The following is an 18288-nucleotide window of genomic DNA, read 5'->3' as shown; positions in this document are numbered from 1 at the left end:
ATTGCCAACTATTTTAAATGTAACAAGATGGATATAGTGAAGCCACAGCGTAAAAGATGCAGCAAGAGGCTTCTGAAGAGCAAGGCTGGGCAGAGACGGATGAAAGAAAGGCCTTGGAACTTGGAAGATGTTTGTATATGGAGAAAGACACAATGAAGAATTCTAAGTTAAGAAATGCATTGCTGAGAAGAAGTGAATAGTTAGGTCTAAAAATAGTTTTTTAACCTGCAGTTGTATGATGTGAGGACTAAGCAGCCTATGCTGCATAAACGCAAAAGCACCGTCCTGCAAGAAGTGCATTTATCAGCCACAGTGTTTTATTGAGTGCTTTAATAATACAAGTGTACATCAACTGATCCACAGTCAAAAGTGGCAGGTCCCTAAGAAATTTACAAGCACTTTTTTTTTTGTTTTTTAAGTAAATCAAAATACATATTAATTTATTCAATGCAATAGCCTTTTGTGTGGGAAACAGAAGGCTAGTGATAAACACAGTCTTAGTAATGCACAGTGATTCTTGATTTTAAGCTTTTATACAAAACTTGTTCCCAGTAGCATGCACCCACCATTAAAGACTTCAGTACAAAAAAATAACCCTAAACACTACATTTAAGTAGAAATGAGATATAATTCTGAATTTGTTTGTTTTCCCCAAAACCACATGAAAGAAAAAAAAAAAACCAACCCCACACATTAATACAAAGCTTTCTGATAAAGCTCTATACTATTACAGATCCAACATTCTTTGCACTGATAACCAAAATTCCCTGTCTACATTTGAGGGAAACAACTTTCAAGTTAACAGAACAAAAAAACCCAGAACAAATAAAAATAAAAAATAAACAAAAAATGAAACAAAAAAAAAAAAAAAAGGAAGTAAGGACAACCTTTTGCCACAAAATGGTTCAAGATTTAATAAAAAATAAGAATGAAGGGAAGGGCTATTGATGCACTTAGTGAATGTGCTTGCACAGGTCCAGCAAATCCTAGAGGAGGTTCCTATGTGGCGTATCGCTTGGTCCACTGTCTGGCCATTCTGTCGTGCTCTGCTCTGTTAGTCATGTACTGAGTGGCAATGCTTCCAACCAGGGGGTCCGCTGAAAAGGAAACACAAACCGTGAAATGCACGTCAGCCCCTTTTTAGATCCACATTCCTTCAGTTCTCTTAGGTTCAACAAGGTGCCCACATATACCAGCCCTGTTTTCAAAGCAGGGAAGGAAAGAGATGAAGGTGAAATGGATGGCAATTAGCTATACATGTCTCGTAAACATATCACTGAAACAATTTTCTGAAGTTCTACCTCACAAAAAAAATGTTCTGATAATTTTGTTTTGAGCTAAAACTCACCTTCAGGTGATGCAATTTATTTATTGTATTAGAACTCACACAACTATTCATATTCTCACCTAAGAAGAGCATGAGCTCTAATTCTATTATCAGGTTGAATGTTGCTTTTTTTCTTTAAAATACTTTTAGTTTCAAAGCATAAAGAAATGTAAGGAATTAGGGCAGCAAGTACTGTTTTCAAAACAACAGAAGTTAATTCCAAATAATGGGATTTTAAAATTTAATTTATGAGATCTTTCTAAGCATTCCTATGGCCAGAATGCTGCATGATATGGTCTGGATCTATGAATTACTTCACAAATAATTAATCAAAAGCAATCAGTCCCCTAAATAAAACAACCCAAGACAGGACATTCCCACAAATGACTGTGTTTCATCAACTTCTTTCTTTTTCAGGAAAATTTTTTTCTCATTTTAAGAAAACAAAATTTATATTTTCCCTCCTTTTTTGAGGGGAACACATGCACTTGATACTTCTGCTGTGACAGTAAACGTTCTGAGATTGTACCATGCATGTCCAGAGGCACTTTTCCCTGACTTAGGACAGATGAAGATGACTTCTTGTGAAAGCCAGGTATTAATCAGCTTTGCTGTTGTCTGAAGATGGTGCCACTGAACAATCTGAGCATTGGCTTTCTCTGTACAGTTGCAATCTGAGTGTGGTGCTTGCACTGTTAACCACGGAAATTCCCGGGACAAGATGTCAGGCCATCTGTCAAGCAGAGAAATCTGAGATTTTTTGTTTGGTTGTTGATGATAAGAGTTTGTGATAGGGGAAACGTTGGCTTAGCCAAAAATTGCTTCATTGGCTGACTGCCAATCTCACCGAATATTAGTGAGTAATAAGTGAATATTAGTGAGTACTATCTACTAAAACAAATTCTTTTGCTTTCCCGCATAACCCGCACTTTCAGGAAGACCCTAATTTGAATGTTAAGTTTGTACCTTCTAAATTAGCAAGACAAGTTACCACTGTGACTGCAGTATACTAAGTCCCTGCAGTCTCAGTCCTGCACTTTACTGCCTGTGCTTACCTTTAATATCTTAATATATCCAGAGGAGGTCACTGAGGCCTGGACTGGATTATTTTTACATGCATGTGTGTAAAAGAAGTGTATCTGATCTAAGATAAAATTTAAAAGTTGTAGACTGGAAGGTATATCACCTTTAACTCCACAGCCAGGAAGAGTAACTGTATAGGGGATTATCTGAGGGATTTTGTCCTGTGCAAACAGGAGGTTAACAGTCTACAGGCTCTTAAGTAGCAAAAAGTTATTTGTGGCTGGAATGAGGTTTGAGAAGCACTGCAGGGTAAATGGGGAACCTGAGCTATAGGAAAGGGCAATATTTCTCTTTGAAAAAGACTTCCCTAAGTAGCAACAGTGAAACCTTGTCATAGTGTAATAGCAGCTTGGGCATGAGTGTGAGAGCACTGCTGAAAATTCCCACATCCTCCTCGGACGCAAGGTTCCTGTGCAAAGAAACACTTCCACAGGCTTGTGGAGAAATGGAGACTAAAGGTTGAACTTGAAAGGAATCTTTGAAGCAAAATTTGAGGCATATCCTGGTTTTCATGCTTGTAGGGGAAGGTGGGGTTTGGCCTCTGAGGCATCTGGCTGGGAAGGGTTGCAGGAATATCTCAGCATTACCATCTGGAATGTGGCAAGCTCTTATCGAGGTTTAGTGTATATTCAAAGTGATGCCTCTGAGATCTTTATAAAACCTTGTATGAGTCAGTGAACAGTGATGTGCTGTAGTAAAGGTTTATCTAGTTCAAATCTGGAAGGTTTTTCATGTGCAGGATGAATGTTTCTGTGAAAGCATGAATTTCACATTGGGAGCTGTAAATTGATTTCCTTGATATACTGCAAGGCTACTGAGGAGCACATCATCATCCCCAAACCTTGATGATAATTAGAATGTCTGGTTTCCTAGTGTGGGGTTTCTTCTATATCTCCTTTTAGGAGCAAGAAAGTATTTCAAAACCATACATCTTTACAAGGCTTGGGAAGGTACAGGCTCTTCCCCCAATCTCCTTCCAGCATGGGACAGTGTCGCCTTTCCTTTGGGGTGAGAGAATCAGTGAGAGGCATTCTTGGTAAGGTGTGGAAATGTGTTCAAGTCGAGGAATGTAAAGAACTGGGCTGTTTATTTATCCATGTGTTCAAGCCTTTGTCTCTGCAGTGTTTTGTTTGGCAGCTGAAAGAGTGGAGGTGACGGCCTCTAATATGTCTGAGGTCTACAAAGCTTTGGTTGTGGGTGTGTAAATTCCTGCTGAGTGACCTGAGAATCAACTATCAATCATCTCAGGTGCTTCCCCCAAGCCAGTGAAGCAGGACTTGGAAGCAAAGAGAAGTCCTTGCTTCCTGTAGCATGAGCAGGACCAGCTGCACCCAGCCAGCTGCAAAGCGAACACTACTAAAAGGTACTTTCAGTAATTACAGCAATGACATTGGTTTTTTTCAGTTTGGCTGTGTATCTTGTTGGTTATAACAATATTGAATAAAAAAACCAAACCCACAGTTTGGGAAAGACACTTGTTCATTTGAGAGCAAGGAATTTATTTCAGGAATAGAAAAATAGTTATTGACAGCAAGGCTCAGCTATTTCACATCTCTGTCAGAGGGTCTGGAGCTGTGTCACATGTAAATATGTATGAGGGCTTAAAAAAGGGCACTTTAATAGGTGCTTGAAGAACTGGCTTATTTTAGCAGTTGCTGTGAAGCCATAAAGCCATCAGGAGGCACAACTCCTTTGTTTGGGAAGCCAGGACAGCTGGCGAGGAGGGAAATGTAAACTTCAGACCAGAGCCACCCAAGCAGGGGCGCAGCGGCCAATTTGAAGCTGCATTTGTGCCACAGGATGCAAAGACAGTGTGTGAGCTCCAGAAATGCCATTGGTCTCTCCCTGCAGCTGTGTGGGCAGCTCCAGCCAGCAGGTATGAGGACACATATCTCTCAACACTTCATGAGTCACGAGTCACCACTGCTGCGTAATTCGCCATGATGGGAACAACATCGAGATTACAAGATAAATTGAAGCATCTTAATTAAAACAATTAAAAGATTTAACTCCCAACATGAACAAGCCTTTGCTATAGTGCCCAAGTCTTACAAAATATCAAGTATGAGGAAGAAATCCTACAAAATATCAAGTATGAGGAAGAAACAATGGTCCCCATTTACCCCACTATGCTATGAAGCACATGGCTGAGCACCACCTGGTGCTCAGCTGGGCTGCACTGCTTAAGGGTTATTGTGAAATATCCATTAGTAGGGCCAAATATGTATTTATAAAACAACCACAGCATAAACTATCTAATTAGGAGATGAAAAGGAAAATTGGATCTCAAAATTCATAACAACATTTTTCTTTTGTTTCCATTTCCCACTACCAGAAAGCTTTCTTATTTTCCATTTGTATATATCTGTGGTTTTAATCTTGATGCTAGACATTTGTTTCTATAACTAGTCAACTGCTATAGTTTTTAATGGTTTTTTTCCTTAAAGAAGTAGCATGATTCATCAATGAATCAGGGTTGATTTCAGAATTTTACTCTAAACAGGACTGTGTCCAAATGACAACAATTACCAGGGGATAGGAGTATAAAGCTATGCCAGGAATGTGTTGCTGAAACAATCTTGTGAAAGAAATTAAAATAAGCCTACAATAAATAAATAAAAAAGCATATCTATGCAACTCATGGCCTGGCAGGAGATCACCAGATGTGTGGTGGCTGGCTTGAGGGCTGGGATGTGCACCCTCTGTGGGCAGGAATGGACTTCCCAGCCTTTGGGGTGCTGGTGGCTGTGCCAGCCTGGAGGACCTGCTGCAACTCTGGGCCCAGAAATCTTTAGGCCTTGTAATTTACTATTTCTTCTAAAACCCCACCCTAGGATGCCCCCATGACCTTTAACTTGTGTGAAGGAAATTTTTTATCCTGTACTGTGATTAACTCCATGCAAAATATTAACACACTAGGAATTACAGGATCAAATTTCACATCAGAGAAGGAGTAAGGAAAATGAGTAAGGAAAACGTATAAAAAAGGCACCATATTATACAGGCAAGGACAGAAGCTATGGTTCAGCAATGTAGTTTACAAGGAAAATGTCAATCTAAAGAACTAGACTATGAAAAAAATCTTCTGGATGATTTACAGGAAGACTGCAGCTGCTAAATCCCTCCTCACCTCACCATATGTAATCCTCATGTTATATTAGAATTCATGAAATTGCCCTGTATTAATGTGATTTTGAAAGCTGGGTGAGCTGGAGCTTGTCCCGAGCTTAAAAAGGTTGGATGCACTGCTCCACAATACCTTGTCATCTTCTTTTGCAGCCACTGAATATGACTGTATAAGGAAGAACATTTGTGTCTCATGTCTATTGTAAGGCTAATCAAATTTACAGTTCAATTCTAGGGAGTTAATGCTATTGGGGATTTGGATGAGCTGAGGTTGGGTCATTACAAAATTTCAGCTGTGTTTAATGCTAGTTAAACTGCTTTATCATTCAGAAGGCAGACTATAATTCTTCCTTAAAAACTACTTTCCCCCCAAATAAATGAAAATATATTGCTACACTGTATTTTTCTCAGCTTGTATTTTTACAGCTATTTCTATGTCAGCAAATAGCAATTTCAGAGCAGAATTCATCTCCTGGGCTTTGCAATGCTCTTTTAAAAATACAGCAAACATACTCTAGTGAAATAAAAAACAGAGATGGTGTGTTTAACAGCTTGATTTCAGTGTGCCTTCCCTATCAACCACACAATATGCAATGAAATTCCAATCAGTAATGCCAACATGGTTAAAGAGACACACATTTAGACTTTAAACGTACATTATGGTGTTTGTATGCATTTTATATATTTTTATGAGCTTTTATAAAGTAGAATTTTATTTCCATTGCAGTATTTTGCTGTTTTAATAGAGAACAGCTGATGGAGCCAGTTATTACATCACCACAAGTGGGTTCTCTGAAGATTTCTGGAATACCTTAAAATCTAAAAAACCCACAGCCCTATAAAAATCTCACAGTTTCTTCAGCCAAATATTCATAATGTACTTTTTTTCTTGGTCCAGGTTTGGATTCAGCTCTGTATCAGGCTGTAAAGAGTTGGACTCCAGTTGAAGAACAGAATTAATGTGGAAGAATTTCCAAAGGTTAGATGTAATTTGAAAGGTCATATTCCTTCTCCTGAACTAAATGACTCCATGCTCACAGGCGTGAGAGCACCCTGTTGAGAGGCTCTGCAGATCTACCTGCACTGAAACAGCAGTCAGCAAAAATTAAACATTTCCTATTCTTTGGGCAGGATGTGTGACATGAAACAAGTAATTTTCTAGTTATTTTAACTTCAGGTACACATTTAGAAGTTTTTTGTTTAGGGAATACTACTTTTTTTTGTTTCTTTCTTTTAGGACAGCCTCTCTTACCAGATATTATGCTGTATTTATTTTTCAATGAAAAAAATGTGGAGTGCTTGAGCTCTTTTTTTAAAGGAAAAGTCGATGTGCTCTCTATGTTATCTACAGGATACCTGCATTGGAGTTATCTTTGTACATCAGTACAGGCAGGATTGGTTACCCCAAAACCAAACCTCCCCAGAATAAAAGTGCATATTTTCAGTAGCTACATTTTGTTTAGTGCTTTCCTTGCAAATAGCAGTGCAGGACAGAATATATTCCTATATTGGTTTGCAGCGAAAGCCAAGACTTCTGAGTCCAATTTTGTTGGTTTTAATATTGTACCAATCTTTAAGACCCAAAAGGGAAACTAAAAAAGAAAATAAAAAAATTAAATTTAGGACTGGGACAAGCACAGAAAGGTCTTATTCTAACACGTCAGCGAAACACCAGTTTTCTTAACAGCAAATGGTGAGAGTTTGATTCACACCAAAACGACCCTGAATTTAAAAATTATTTAATATGTAATTATACTTTCTTGCGGTGTTTTCAGTGGTGTCCAGGTTAGTGTTATAAAAAGACTAGTCAGTGAAAACTGCAAAGGCAGTGTGAGGCATGCTATACCAAATATGTCACAGAACAATTTAGTACTCCAAGAGGAAGGGATTAAGAGAAGATGAATTGTTTGTGAGTAATTTTATTTATTGTGTCGTTTTGCCTCGGGAAGTTTTCACAGTTAGCCACATATCACCTGTTTCAAACTCAGTGAACTCCTAGAAGACCATGTCAAGGATACTGTGAGTCTTGATGTAGAAAATGAAATATCTGAAAGGCATCACAGCATCCTTCAGTGATCTTAGAGCAGCAGCGCTGCTCTCTTTTGCTGTCATTAATAATAATGCACAGACTAAGTAATTCTCTGGGGGCAGAGACAGGTGAAGTGGCCCACTGAATTACTCCACTAACCTTTCACCTTTGAGAAGAGCGCTGAAACCCAGGGCACGAGTGAAAAGGAGCACGGCAGCGCTAATCCCTGTTTGTGGAGCAATAAAACGAGCTCGCGGTCGGGAGCCTGATCAACACACGCGCACGAACTGGAACAACAGCGTGATTCAGGGCAGAACAAAGGGGGGTACCAGGGCTCTGAATTGCTTTACACAGCCTACAAGCTGCACTACAATTTATTCCTGACTTTCACAAAATCACAATTTCAACTGTCCACATAGAACGTATTTAACCGTCTGCGGGGCTCGTTGAAAGCAATACAGAAGAATGATAAAGTGATCAATGAACACTGTATTACAAAAAGAGAACAAATAGAATTAGTTTTTTCAGTAAAAATAAAAAATGGTCATCACTAGAGGAGAAAGGAGCACATTCTAGAAAGATCAAATGTCTACTAGGAAAAAGTCAGTGAAGCTAATATCAATTTTAGAAATTACAGTTCAAAGTAGAAACCATATAATATGACATATAATGAAGTCTCATTATATTATTCTCATTTCAGAAACTAGTTTTACAGATTTGTCTGCTCACTTCTCAACATTCAATAGAAACATTCTAATATATATAGAAAGAAAGTTAAGTGTTCTTACAGTGGTGCCTTAGCTTCCCAACTGTGAAGCTGGACTAAAGCTTTTCCATCACCCAGGCAAGGTATCTAGATACCTTCATAAGTGTGGCTGTACAGATGTATGTCACATAAAAGGCTGCCACCCATGACTTGACTCTAAGTTTTGAGCTCTGTAGAATTGCCAGAAATGCATTTGACTTCTGTTAAGTTTGCACAATGACTGCAGTTACACAAATATTAAGGCATACGTGACTTGATTACAATGTCCAAACTGCTGTCTGGAGAAAAAAATGTTACCTATCTTCAAAAATAAAAGAGCTCTGCAAATCTAGGCTAGGAAACATCAGTTTACTAAAATACCCATTTTGTAAGCATGGAGGGAGAAATTAATTCCTCTCTCTAGACTTGTGTTTGATTGCTGTCAGGCTACCTACCACAGACCTGTGTGAAATATGAGGCTGCCTAAGAAAAAGATGTTTCAGAAATGAGGAGTATTATCTGGCCCAATTTTATTAACGCAGCTCTTAAAGGAAAGTGTTGGCAGTGATTCATCTCTGTATCTTGCCAAGGGAAATCATTCTTGTTTAAAGAGAAAGATTTTTTTTCAGTCTTCAGTTTTTAGCAGGATTTCTATAAACTTTACTGGCTGACTGGGAGTTAGCTGAGGCAATCATGGATCAGCGAGGCACAGTGTACTGATCTTGAAGAGTTGTCTTTAATTAAGGAAGAACATGCACCTATTAGATGTGCCAGTATGCTGGAACAATTAAAATTCTAAAATAACACACTTCACTTTGATGCTTGGATGCGTCTCAATATTAAAAGCACAGATACATTAGCAATGTGTCTGCTTATAATAACTTACTCAATTGGGAAGCAGTTGTTGCTATTAGAAAAAAAATTAATAAAATGGTGTTAGTAACTGTAGAACTTAATTTGAAAGATATTACATGGCATGTGGTTTGATAAAATTTGAAGAAGTTACAGCAATATGCATTTACCTTGTGGAAGATGGCTCTGAGTGGATAATAAGAAAATCACAGCCCTTGGATCTCAACGTGTTGTCAAGCAACCAAAATGCTAAGACCCATAACTAAACTGGCTTTTATCCATAGGGTCATAAGTGTATTTTCAGAAAAGCACTGTGGATGTGATTCTTTTCATGTGTCTGAAGACTCACTAAGAGAGGGATAGCTAGGGATAGGGAGGGATAGCATTCTGTAGGAATGCTCGTGTGTTTGGCATTTCTTCTGTCTAAAAATAATAGAACCAGTTTTCCTCTGGATTTGTCTCTCCTTATTTCCCACTAATCACCTCCTCCAGGCAAAGGATTGACCTATGGGTCTTACACATCCTGAGCAAACAGTTTAACCCCTAAGCAACTGAGGGTAAAGCTATTCTCTGTGACCACGCTTTGTGAGGGGTTGGATATCCTATAATCACATGTACCAAAGGCAGATTGCTCTGCAAGAAAACCAGGAGGTCCGCTAGGATCCACTTGCCATGTGGACTCCCAGAGGACAGGAAGGGAGCAGGTGCTACTGCATGGTCTGTAGCAGGCATTTAGACACTGAGAGAAAAATGAGTCCTAAAGCCATTTTCACTCTTAGAAGAGTGTTTGAATGTGAGCAATATAAAAAATCTTCTACTTAAACATACCCATTTTAGGTCAGATGCAGGAGTCATCTGAATCCTGCACCTGAATCTGTCCCTTTATATTTTTATTGCAATTCATCCTTAGAAAACAGAAAAGCCTATATGTGCTATGAATGCTGCTTATTTTGGTTTAATCTGATTTTCCCCTTCTTGTCCGATTAAATCTCATCATTAATTTGTCAAATTTAAATCCAAACCTCATTATTAATTTGTCAAATTTAATTCCAAAACTGCTATTAAGAATCCCATAAAAATGTCAAAAGAATACAAGAGGCCTTTATTTACAAAAGGTGGGGTTAGTGAAGATTTTTATCCCTTCTAAAGGCCTACTAAATGAAACTGTTTCATAGCCCAAGGCCTGAAATCCCTTGGCAGGTTGAACATCCATTGGAACAGGAATAGGAACTCAGGTGTGCCTTGCATGAGCACACCTCCTACGGTTACCCAACAACACAAAAAGCAGTCAGGCCTCTCCATTCCCTATCCATATAGGTAATGGCTGGGGAATCAGCAGATGAGTGAAAAAATGACCCCATTTTAGCAACCAACTGGACTATCCACTTCTAGATTAATTTCAGAACATGAATATAATTATGCCTAATTATGAACAGGCTCTAATAGGACTAGAAGGAAAAAACAGGTTAAACAAAATAAGTAGCACTCATCGTGTAGGCAAGTTTTACTCCTGGATTAGTTGCAACGAAGTTACATGGCAACACTGAAAAAAGATTGAATTTGTGATATTTTACAGCAATAATTTCTTGTTCAGTAACAGTTAAAATAACTTTATTTGGAAATCTTATCTTTCCTACCTGAGAGGTCACATTGACTCCAGTGGCATGCCTGACTAAATGATAATCACTTTGCAAAATGATTTCAGGCATTGGCATAAAGAGTTCTGAGACTGAGCCGTGGAAAAAAGCTAAGCAAGATAGAGGTGAAAAAGACACAGAAGGTCATTAAGGAATTCCTTCTGCTAGTATAATATTATGTCTTACAGTAAGTTCTACTTTCATGCCACTTTATACAGTCACTTTATCTAATCAGTATTATAAAAACCCAAGCAACGAGGATTCCAGCCCCAGAGAATTTTCTGAAATCAAATTCATCTTGGAGCTGTAAATGCTCCACTCCATAGAAGGGCGTTTTTCTAAGCCTTGTACAGATGGAAAATTCTACAAACAATTTACTAATCAAAGCTCTATTTCTGAATCCCACATGAATATGAAATCTTACAGTACAGCCCATCCTTAAATTTGGGACAATTGCATCATATATTTTGCTATTTAAGTAGCTGTCTACAACTCCAACTAACGCACCTGAACTTAATTTGCTGGGAAAATAGGGATTCTGAAACCCACACTGCATATAATTTGCTTTATTTGTTGCCTTTGATAGATCTGCAAAACTGTAAAAAACAAACAACCGTCTCCTCCTCCCCTGCTGAATAAAGTAGAAAATTAGCCATGCAAAATATGAGAGACATGTCTTGCAGCAGTGTAAATCATCTCTGAAGGTAGGATCTGAATGACTCAGGAATACTAATTTCTGAAATCTTATGCAAGAAAGTGAGAGACTAAATGATTTAATAGCTAACATATCCAGGCTTATAAATTTTGCTTTTCAGGACTGACTCTACATTCTTATTGAGAATCTGTTAGCCAAATGTAGCAGGCTTCCTTTCAGGAGCTTAAAAAATGTGAAGCAGTGTGATTTCTATGGTGAAACAAAAATAATTGTATTTTAGGAACAGGAAAAATCAGTCTTAAAAATAGTTGTGGTAATTAGGGTCCTGAGGGTGGTTCTTAGGCAATCGGAAATGTATGGCAAGAAATTTGAAAATCTGTCCTTGCCTTCACATTAAAAAAGGTACACAGGGAAAAAGAAAATCAACAAACACGCAAAACAAACCCCCACTTAGAAAAATGGAACAAAGTCTAAATGAAAAATCTGGAGTATAAAAGCTCAGCAGGACTGATGCCAGTTTACTCCATCTGAGATTTGAGCTATTTTTACTGACTGGGAATAATGAATATTAGATTAAAGTATTGTAAAATTAGAATGTGATGTCTAAATTTATTGATTTTCTAGTTTTATGTAATTTTCCTTTAAATATATACAGTTATATTAGTGATAAAAATATATTCAGTAGAATGGGTTAAGCCTGCAAGTGATGTATCTACTTCATAAAAAAAAAAAAAAAAGATTCCAATGTGATTAAAGACATGTGTGTATTGGCAGACAAAACCTGCATGAAACATAGAAAAAAATATTTAATGACTGTAAAATATTAGAGTCTATTTTAAAAGGCAGTTTACTTTTTACCTTGGAACTCATTGAAATTAAGCTAGAAATCTGTATTTTATATATGAGAAATAACAAAGAGCTTTATTTAAATACTTCACATTGTTAAACATTTAATGTTTGTGACTTATTTTGGTCTTGGGTCACAGAGAGATTTATTATACATATGCTCTAGAGTACCTGTCTTCTCTCTGAGCTAATGGGCATAGGAAACCTCCACTGGTAGTATTTTAAATTACACATGTTTATTGGAAAGGAAATGAATTGTAACCTTTTGTATTTGTAGCATCCATCACTCATGCATTTTCCCAAGGATGTTTAATTTAATGATGGTTGAGCCTAAGCTTAAAAAAATTCTGTGCAGAAACTTCTTGAGCAGAAATCAACCAACTTTTAAAAGCCCAGTATGTATATTTATCTTATAGCTTTTATAAGTTTCATGTGAAAAAAACCAAACCCAAAAGTGAGGTGTATATTTTTCCAGCTTTACTTCCATTTTGTGATAAGACCATATTTTAGATGTTCTAGAAACCCTTTCTGAGGAATAATAGAAATGAGGAACAGTTAAGTGTTGTGACAAGACTCTTTTTTCTTATGAGTGCCAGTTACATCCCTTTACATTTATTTCTAGTCACAGATGTACAAAGCCTCTTCACTGATTTGGATTTTAGTCAATCTCTGATTTAATCAGATGACATTTAATAAACTGATGGTTAGGTATTATTATGTCTGAAGTTCAATTTTTCTCACATCTCCTTAAACAAAAACAATTAGGAGCAGAAACATTATTGAAAAGGACAAGAAATCATTAACAGCATGGTCAAAGCTTTTCCATTTAAGGAATGGTTGAAATCCAAGGTGATTTCTTCGAGATGGAGAAAATCCACAAAATAAGATGTGACAGGTAATTTGGTAAAGAAGATTAAAAAAAGAAAAAAAAATGGTCTTGTTTATCTTTTCCATGGCAAGAAAGGAACACAAACAAAACCCCACACACATTTAGCAAAAGTTAAAAGAAGGAGAAGCTTCATACATCAAATTGTTAAGCACACACAAAAAGTAAAGTGCAGGAATACTAGAAGGTGATTTAGGAAACTCAAATATAATTGGAAACTTGGTGGCCACGCAGCACCTGTGCTACCATTGTAAAAGCATGAAGGTCATGCTTCAGCACATAATCTGTTAGCTGTGGCTAAGAGGGAATTTCCTCTCCTGTGTGTTACTGTGTGAGTAAAGTGCTTTGAGGGATTTTTACACTTGTCTCCGAACCACTGAGGGATGAGCAGCTGCAGGCAATGTACCTGACCCAGTGAGTAGCACTGGTCTTCTGGTAGAGAGGGACTGTACTCCTTCTACTCATTATTCTTTGCAGAGCTCCAGATACATTAAAAAAAAAAAAAAAGAAACGGGGTAAGTGTGTCTGTGACTGGCATCTGGAGCTATAGCTAATGACTGCATCATGCCTTGGATACCACAAAATCCAGATTTTATTTTTAAAACTAATCGCTACCATTCGCTTTCTAAATTACATAAACCTACCAATTTTCTCATGTAAATATTTCCAGACACTTTTCACAAAAAAAATTATTTAAACAGACTGTAGACTTCTGAAACCATAATGGGGGGTTTAAAACAAAGTATTTCCAAACAATCTTATTTCTATAGTTGCGTTAATCTTTTTAATGAAATCTTGTGAGCTTTGAATAGCCTAAATCTAAACACACTAAAAGCCTCTATGCTCACAAATAATGGTCTTCTACCAATAAGGTGTTGTCAAAGTGCAACTGAAAAGAGCAATGATTTAGGCCAACATCAATAGTAATCCTGATCCAAGCCTCCTCCCCCTGCACACATAATTAGGAGATATTCCAAGACATATTTTCCTGAGAACTACTAAAGGGATGACAGTTCACAAATGTTTTCCCTGCTGTTATAATAATCCCCACAGTTATGAGTTCATGTTGAGGGGACTTAGTCAACTGATAAGAACAAATCTTGTAACAGTTTCATCAGCTTTTCATGGCAAAGGAAATGAATTCTATTTCAATGCATATCTATATGCAATTTTCATAACGTGCTGTTGCATTTCTTGCATTTACATCTGTTTAATACCATGTTTATAGATCATGTCCACAGAGTTGAAGATATATAGGTGTATGTGTCTGCAAATATTTAAAGACCAGATGTATAGCAAGTCTCTTCCTGGCAGTGCTGAGAGGCTCCTAGTGAGACTTCAGATGTGTAAATCCCATGGGAAGTACTGAAAACCCTACCAGCTGTCAGCCAGCAGCTTTAGGTGCCTAAATGCCTTTAACATATTGGTACTGTGTGCTCGGCTCAGAATATGAGAAGCTGTAGGTGATTCAAACTATAGAATAGAAGTTAGTATTGTGTGCACACTACAACATAAGTGGTGTAGCACAGTATCTTTTAAACGGAATAGAAAGAGAAAGCACTGATGAGCTACCACAAATCTGTAAAAATCAGCTCTAGATTCTGTGATATGATCAGTCCAAATATGTAAATTTACCTATGTAGCAGGTTCTGCAGAACAGGGAGGGGAACATACAGTATTTATAGATACACAAGTACTTGCCAAAAGAACTTTGTCACAGTTGATGGGATCTCTTTGCTCATGTTTTTCTCAAGACCACCCCACCTTTGACAAAGTCATTCTGCACTCACTGAGAGAAGAACAAACCCCATCAGTTTCATGCTGCATTTTTCTTTCATGCTCCCTTAGGGCAACTTCTTAGGATGGTCTTTATGCCAAACTCCCATTTGCTCTGCTCCCCATCCAGCAGCACCGAGGCACCAGAGCAACCCCACACTGCACTTTGTCTTTGCTGAGCCAGAGCCTCCTGAGTGAGCTCAGCTCATCTGGAGACAACCCATGTCAGAAATGTAACAGGGAACAGGCAGGTTGTGTTGCAACTCAGAACAACCCAAAAACCATTACTCCCTGAACTGACTCCTGGCTGCTGTAACTTTCATTTACTCTGCGTTACTTGTTGCCATGCTTGAGTGACATGGCATAGAGTATTTTCCTGCTTCAGATACAAGGAAAGCATTTTCCCTTGTGCTGAAACAGCCCAGAAACCTGCCCACTTCCTGACAGAGTACAGTATACAAACTCTGAAGAAAAGGGAAAAAAACAGCTCCAAGCTAAAGAATATAAATAATCTCAGACAACAGAGCAATTTCATTGTTTACATGACCCTCTGCTGCTTACAAAAAGGATATATGGGAAAATTAGATTGTTTTGTTGTATGTCTGATAGTACTGTGTTGTGACATTGCACCTGGTAGCCTGTGGGTGCCAGGAAAGAATCAAAGTAGCAGGGCTTAGCCAGCCTCATAAAATGGGACAAATTAATACTGTTTTACCAACTTAAAAGTATTTCAGTCATTTTCCAGAATATTCATCACATTTGACAAATCTACTCAAATATGGATTGTTAAAGAATGAGCATTTATAAGGAGTAGTTATAGTTTTCCTGTCTTCTATATATGTTCAAAAAGGAAACAAATTTTCACTAGAACCACAACAGCATGTACTTGGGCAGAGGAAAGTCCAAGAGCCCTTTTTGATAAACTGAACAAAGCTGATAAGATGTTAAATGAAAAAGAAAAAAATTCAGATTGGATTCTGAAGCAGTTTCTGATAGTAGCAAAACATGCAGATTATGTCTTTAAGAAAAAAATTACAAGAATGAGGAGAATGAGAAGTGGCTCATCCCTTGAACTTGCTGTCATCCAGAGTTTCTAAATTCACTTCACAACTGGGGGTGAGGGGAAAAGAAGGAATGATAATTGGGAAGTCTAAAAAAATTGCAGAAGGAACACCTGATGTGAAGCAGCACTGACAGAAAGCAGCCTCTGCCATGGGGAAGCACCAGATGAGGAGGAACAGGGTACATGCTTCCTGCTAGATTGAGATATATGGAATAAGGGAGAGAAATGAAGATACATCCAGGCTGCTGAGTGGTGAGGAGCACAGACCTGCTCTTCATTACCTAGGGCTGGGTAGCTATTTTAAAGTTGGAACATGGAAGCCAAATAGCAGAGCTGTGACCACAAGTCAGCCAAATTCCCACTCAAAGCCAAATGCTCCAGCATGGAACAGATTTTATTATCACAGCTATGTTACATTTTCCTTTATTAAGCTGCCTTGGATTTATTTAAAACTTTTTTTTTTTTGGATGGGCAAGTGTTTTCAAGTATCACAGTAATTCTGAAAATAGATCTTTTTTATTGATACAGTGGACATCTATTAGTGTATTAAAATGCACGCCGGTATGGCTGGGGCTTTGCTGGCTGAAGAAGCAGAGCTATTCCTGTGGAACCTGATGCATTGATATGCGCTTGGTTTTTAAGTGGCTGTGGCAGTTCTGGCTCTTGGTGCCCCTGTGCCAGAGATGATCAGCCCAAAGCAGTGTCAGGAGTGTGGAGTGTGTCAGTGGGCACCAAAGCCTGGCAGCCCCACTCCAACTCCTGGTGGGAGATGCATTTTCCTGAGAGGGTGTAAGTGAACCTACTCCCCTTTGTCTGGGGTGTGCAGAAGACAGTTCCATGGGCATTGTATATTGGGCATCCAGGTATTTCTGTCAATACCTTTTGCAAATTTGTAGAGATTGTGGAATTGCTATGAACAAATATTCAGATGAAGCTCAAGTTTCCCAAACAGCAACACAAACTCAAAATGTGGAGGTGCTCAAAGCTTTCTAGACAGCAGATCTATCCATGTTGCACTTGGAGATAGGAACCCTGTCTGGAGCAATTCCAACAGCTGGATTTGGGATGGCTGCTGAAGGCAAACCTGCCTTGGGACAGGGCGGTGGCATTGCAGCAGGACACCAACTTCCCTCCAAGAATGTATACTGCTGTCTGAAAGGGAAATGGGCTGAGAAAGCCCTAATTCAGTTCCCTCCCTTGCACGTTGTCTGACTTAAATCTCCCCACCTACTCGTGTTCTGCAGAGGTTCTGGTAACAGCAGCAATTCCAGCAGCTTTGTAGCAGGGCAAATACCATTCAGGCTTTTAGGGCTTTTAAGATTATGTTGAAAAATCACTCTCCAAAGTGCTGTTTTAGATCCCATTGAGGATCAAAGATATGCATTAAATTACACTATTGAATCCTTTTCTGCAAAAGATGACAGAACTGGGATTTTATACCCTCAGCAACAAGAGTACAGAACCTTGCACACCCTTAGGAAAATGATAAAGGGAATAAAAAAAAGAAAAAAAAAAAAAGAAAAAAAGGAAAAAGAATAATGTAATAACTGAATCCCACCTCCAAATTTTCTTAAATACCAGAACCTTCATGCAGGTGTATGTAAGGGTGTTAATGTCTTTTAGCAGACCTAAATCATGCCAAACTACATGGATAACTTGTAATTGCCACAGAAAAAGAACAACAGCATGTTATCCAAAATTGCCTGTTATACCTACACTGCGATAAAAACCAAGAAGATAAAGGCAAAATGTAAGGATGACTCATATGAATAAAACTTAAAAGCATGTCTTGTGTCCCTTAGTGAGACACATAAAGATCCCCATAACCTTAGGATCTTTGACTTTGCTTATCTATGCTGAGATAAATGTAAGTCATTAAAATGCACAGCCACATTACTTCATGTGGGTTAACAAAGTATGAAACCACCCAGTAAATTCATGATTCATGGCAGTACTTGTAAAAAAACAGCACATCTACTTGTAACCAGGGTACAATATATTTGAAAGCCACAATGTACATTGCAGAGTTTTTTAACATAAATAGTCTACTTTTCAGATGTGCTGTGAAACTGTAACTACTATAAAAATTGATGGGTCTCACACTGAAGTAATGTAGTGCTACTTGTCCAAAGTAATGCAGTGCTACTCATTTACTCTCCCAAGTACACTTATTGTGAGGATATGCATGCTTCAAACTACGTTCACAGCAAACTTCACAGGTAACACTAAACAAACTGCCTCACACTTTCTGGTGAGTTTAAAA

At 38.1% G+C, this 18288-nt stretch overlaps 1 protein-coding gene across 4 annotated transcripts in view; it reads right to left on the bottom strand.

The window, feature by feature from the left end:
- Positions 1–297: 297 nt before the first annotated feature.
- The window catches only part of LOC132073561 (ubiquitin-conjugating enzyme E2 E2), a 201862-nt gene continuing 183871 nt past the window's right edge, over positions 298–18288 (bottom strand). For all 4 annotated transcript variants that reach the window (XM_059472672.1, XM_059472687.1, XM_059472662.1 and 1 more), the window contains exon 6: positions 298–1097. In XM_059472672.1, the coding sequence (XP_059328655.1) occupies positions 1000–1097 (98 nt within the window). In that variant the 3' untranslated portion in view covers positions 298–999. The remainder of the gene's footprint in view (positions 1098–18288) is intronic.

The sequence above is a fragment of the Ammospiza nelsoni genome, chromosome 1 (assembly GCF_027579445.1).
Source record: "Ammospiza nelsoni isolate bAmmNel1 chromosome 1, bAmmNel1.pri, whole genome shotgun sequence".
Taxonomy (NCBI): Eukaryota; Metazoa; Chordata; class Aves; order Passeriformes; family Passerellidae; genus Ammospiza; species Ammospiza nelsoni.
Note: the sequence above shows the minus strand (reverse complement) of the source record. Positions and strands in the feature narration are given on the sequence as shown.